The sequence below is a fragment of the Cynara cardunculus genome (assembly GCF_001531365.2).
Source record: "Cynara cardunculus var. scolymus isolate 2C chromosome LG 11, CcrdV1, whole genome shotgun sequence".
NCBI lineage: Eukaryota > Viridiplantae > Streptophyta > Magnoliopsida > Asterales > Asteraceae > Cynara > Cynara cardunculus.
The window spans coordinates 19803931-19809022 of record NC_037538.1 but is presented as its reverse complement, the minus strand read 5'-3'; the positions used below and the strand labels follow the sequence as shown (position 1 = coordinate 19809022).

The 5092-nt window shown below is 43.8% G+C and overlaps 1 protein-coding gene across 1 annotated transcript; it reads left to right on the top strand.

The window, feature by feature from the left end:
* Window positions 1-1157: 1157 nt before the first annotated feature.
* LOC112521811 lies at window positions 1158-3184 on the top strand. The gene is made up of 2 exons (XM_025130802.1): window positions 1158-2274; window positions 3090-3184. Exons 1-2 carry the CDS (start codon window positions 1158-1160, stop codon window positions 3182-3184), a joined length of 1212 nt encoding a protein of 403 aa, XP_024986570.1.
* Window positions 3185-5092: the final 1908 nt, after the last annotated feature.

Sequence of the window (5092 nt, the reverse complement as noted above, 5' to 3'; positions counted from 1 at the left end):
GATGCCTATGTCATACGATCGTCACAAGTTTCATTCAGATGGCTCACTATAAATGTACAAAGTGAGACTTGTTGTCAACAGAAAAATGCAATAGGTTGGGATCGATTGCGAGGACATTTTTAGTCAGGTTGTGACACCACCATCCTAGTGGTGTAACGATCTTGGACCATTGACCAATTGGACATCAAAATGCATTTATCCAAGGTGACCTTGTTGAGATTGTCTACATGCACCAACTCCAGGTTTTGTGGACCCATCAATGCCACACCATGTTTGTCACCTCCGCAAATCCTTATATGGCCTCAAACAAGCACCACGTGCTTGGTATCAGCGGTTTGCGACATTTATCGCCTCACAAGGTTTCTAAAGCAGTACTTGTGATATCTCATTATTTATCTATCAACAGGGAGTTGACATTGTTTATTTACTTTTATATGCCGAAGACATTATCCTTACCGCCTCTAACACCTCTTTGTTGCACCATATTATTTCATCATTTTCCCGTGAGTTTGCTATGATAGATCTTGGAGCCTTGCACCAGTTCCTCGACATCAAAGTTACTAGAGATGCTAACAGGTTGTTTCTCTCCCAAAGCCAGTATGCAAAAGACATTCTCTCTCGGGCTGCCATGTCCTCATGTAATCTAACAGCTACTCCAGTCAATACCTTGTCGAAACTAAGCTCAATAGATGGTCAATTGGTCAAAGATGCCACCCTTTATTGTATCTTGGATGGGGCTCTCCAGTACCTCATGTTTACTCGACCTGACATTACGTATGCCATCTAACAAATATACCTCTTCATGCATGCTCCTTGTGAACCGCATTTCAACTTCCTCAAACGAGTTTTGAGGTATCTCAAAGGCACCTTAGATCATGGTCTATAATTCTCTGTATTGAAGTCTCATGCTTTGAATTGTTAGCCAATAATATCTCTTGATATTATTGGCATGTATATTGTAAATATTTAGTTGTTAGAATTGATTGTATTTCCATAGTTATCTCCTGCTCTCTCTCTTACCTTTGTAATATTTATAGCCATGTATCTTTATGAAATGGACAGGGAATACATTTCTTTACATGGTATCACCCACAGGCTTGATCTCGATCCAGCCTCCATCCTTGTTTTTCCTCTGATCCTTTGTTCTTGCTATCATCATGAGCAACAAAGTTGATCCCAAACCTCTACATCCCGTATACACTGTTACTAACATCCAACACAAAGTCCGTGTGCTCGATGGTGTGAAAGTTTCGTACTCCTCGTGGGTAAAACTTTTCATGCTACATGCCAAAGGGTACGATGTTCTGCAACACATCGACGGTTTCTCGGCCCCAGCTAAAACTTCCACCGACTACCCGTCTTGGGAAAAGATTGTTGCAGTGGTATTACAATGGATCTACGGAACTCTTTCCGATGATCTTCTTGTCCGGGTGTTAGTCGATGATTCTACTGCATTCGAGGCTTGGCAGCGGGTTAAAAACTTGTTCGTTAATAACAAAGGCTCTCGTGCACAGGCGCTACAACATGAACTAACGAACCTGACCCTCGCCGCCATGCCCTCCATTGAAGCTTATTGTCAGCGCATTCGTGATCTTTCAGATCAATTAGCTGCTGTTGATTGCCCACTGAATGATAATCAACTGGTACTCTACCTTGTTCGTGGTCTCCCACGTGAATATGACACTATTGCTTCCATCCTCAATCAAACTCTCCCTTCATGGGAGGATGCCATCGATCGTCTTCAATCCGAAGCACGACGTATTGCCGCCCGGGAAGCTGCCGCCCCTACCCCTCTTGTTGCTGCCGCCGTCACATCTCCACCCACAAAACGTGATGCTCAAGACAACTCTACTTATTCTAATCGGGAGAACCAGAATCGCCTTCCTTCAGGCTCTCGTCGTGACTCCAGCAAAAACGGACGGTCTAATACCTCTAATCGTGGCCCAGGTCAATATTCACAAAGACCCACGATCCAACAACCATTTTATCCTCCACCACCCTATTGGGCTCCACCATATTGGGCTCCTCCATATTGGGCTCCTCCACCTTGCCCTTATCCAACTCAAAGCTGGACACAACCTTGGCAGCACCGAATCAACCCTCGGCCAAGCAGCAACCTACCATCTAACCGTACTGCTCAAGCACATCTCGCCGATGTCGACCCGCTTCAACCCACTCAATTGGCGGATGTTGTTCATGCGTTATCCATGGAACCTTCTGATGAACAATGGTACTTTGACACTGGAGCATCTTCTCATCTCACCTATGATCAAGGTAAACTCGGTAACTTTTCCACTTATTCACCAATATCGTCAATATTCGTAGGTAATGGCAATAAAATTCCGGTTATTGGTTCGGGATCATCCACTATCACTACTCCCTCTAAACCTTTATTATTAAAATCCGTTTTGTTTAATCCCAACATCATAAAAAATCTTATCTCCGTGCGTCAATTTAATATTGATAACAACACTTCTATTAAATTCGACCCATTTGGTTTTTCTATCAAGGATTTCAAGGATGGCACGATCCTGAGTCGTCACAATAGCTCGAGTAACCTTTACCCGCTCACCTACGACACTTCCGCAACCACTTGCTTTGTTTCAACAAATGGATCTCCTTTTTGGCATAACCGACTTGGACACCCGGGTCAACCCATCATGGAATTTCTTCACTCAAAGAATTTCATATCTAACAACAAAATAAAGCAACCTTCTGTTTGTAATTCTTGTCAATTATCCAAACATAAGCGTATGCCTTTTTTAGATTCCGTAACTCGAACCTTATTACCGTTTGCTATTTTACATTGTGATTTGTGGACGTCACCTATTTTAAGTCATGCGGGTTACAAATATTATATGGTTTTAACGGATGAATGTACACACTACACATGGGTTTATCCATTAAAATTTAAATCCGAAACGTTCACTAAATTTGTTCACTTTCATAAATTTGTTGCAACTCAATTTCGGATGCAAATTCAAGCATTCCAATGTGATATGGGGGGTGAATTTGATAACACCAACTTTAAAAACTTTGCAACTCAGCACAGTTTGCAATTTCGTTTCTCTTGTTCGCACACATCTCAGCAAAATGGCAAATCCGAGCGCATGATTCGTCGCTTAAACGAAATCATGTTTACTTTACTCACTCATGCTTCTCTACCATCCTCCTTTTGGGTTGAGGCTCTTCACACGGCTTCGTATCTTCACAACATACTACCAACAAAACTCCTCAACAATCACACCCCCATCTCCTTGCTTTACCTTCGCCAACCATCCTATGAACATCTTCGTGTGTTCGGATGTATGTGCTACCCCAACACCTCTTCCACCCGTCCCCATAAGCTTACTCACCGGTCCACTCCATGTGTCTTCCTCGGTTACCCGGCCAATTATCGTGGCTATCGGTGTTTAGAAATTTCAAGCGGCAAAACAATTCTCTCTAGACACGTTACTTTTGATGAAGCTCAGTTCCCTTTCTCCAACCCATCACAACCAGCACCCACTCACGCATTTTTAGACCCGTCTCCCTTACTATTTACCCAACCCAACATCTTCTCCAGCCCAATAGTCGCACCTGGACCACCCATAATTAATGACCCACCATCACCACCCACCGGTCCAAACAACGAACCTGGCCCAATGCCACCTAATCCACCACCACCTCCCGTGACCACTTCCTCTCACCCCATGCAAACACGTTCTCAATCGGGTATTTTTAAACCTCGTCAACCCTTGTCTCTCCACACTGAAACCTCTCCCTCTATCTCTCCTTTACCCAAATCTCATCTAACTGCTCTTGCCGACCATAACTGGAAACTTGCCATGACTAATGAATATGAAGCTCTATTGGCAAGTAATACGTGGAAACTTGTACCGAGACCTACCAATGCACCTATCATTTGCTGCATGTGGTTGTTTAAACATAAATTCCATGCTGATGGCACATTGGAAAGACATAAAGCTCGACTTGTTGTTAATGGAAAAAGTCAAACAGTGGGCATTGATTGTGACGAAACCTTCAATCTCGTGGTTAAACCAACCACCATACGGACTGTCCTCAGCTTAGCCGTCTCCAAAGCTTGGCCCATTCACCAGTTGGATGTTAAAAACGCTTTTCTACATGGGCATCTTAATGAGACCGTCTATATGTTTCAGCCACCAGGGTTTGTCTCCTCCACCTACCCGAACCATGTTTGCAAGCTAAACAAATCCCTTTATGGACTGAAACAAGCCCCAAGGGCGTGGTACCACCGCTTTGCAGGATATATCTCAAAGTGTGGTTTTCAAAGTAGCGTATGTGATACCTCTCTGTTTATCTATCGAAAAGGTGACCAAATGGCATACTTACTTCTTTATGTGGACGATATCATCCTCACTGCTTCCAGCACCACCCTTCTTCACAGCATCATCAACTCTCTCTTTGCTGAGTTTAAAATGACAGACCTTGGTGCTCTAAACCACTTCCTTGGCATTATCGTTCACAAAGATAAAAATAACATGTTCCTGTCTCAATCAAAGTATGCTGCAGACATTTTATCTCGTGCAAATATGTCTAACTGCAAGCCTGTTAGCACCCCCGTAGAGGTTGGGTCAAAGCTTAGTGCTAACACTGGTGTGCTGTTACCCGATGGATCATTATATCGAAGTCTAGCCGGTGCCTTACAGTATCTCACCATTACACAACCGGACATATCGTATGCAGTTCAACAAGTTTGTCTCTTTATGCATGCTCCAAGAGAACCTCATTTTCAGCTGCTTAAACGGATCTTAAGGTACCTCAAAGGCACTCTCTCTCAAGGATTGCTTATCTCACCATCTCAATCCCTCACCCTTACGGCATATTCAGATGCGGATTGGGGTGGGTGCCCTAACTCTCGCAGGTCAACCTCTGGCTACTGTGTCTTCATGGGACCTAACCTAATATCTTGGTCCTCAAAGCGACAACCTACAATCTCGCGATCTAGTGCCGAAGCTGAATATCGGGGAGTCGCAAACACCGTAGCTGAAGTCAGTTGGATCCGTAATCTCCTGCTCGAACTACACGTACCTGTTAGACATGCCACGCTCGTCTATTGTGACAACATCTC

Coding starts and splice junctions, on each gene's coding strand:
- LOC112521811 (XM_025130802.1), top strand. CDS start 1,158: ATGAGCAACAAAGTTGATCCCAAACCTCTACATCCCGTATACACTGTT. Junction 2,275..3,089: donor TCATCTCACCTATGATCAAG/GTAAACTCGGTA, acceptor CACACATCTCAG/CAAAATGGCAAATCCGAGCG.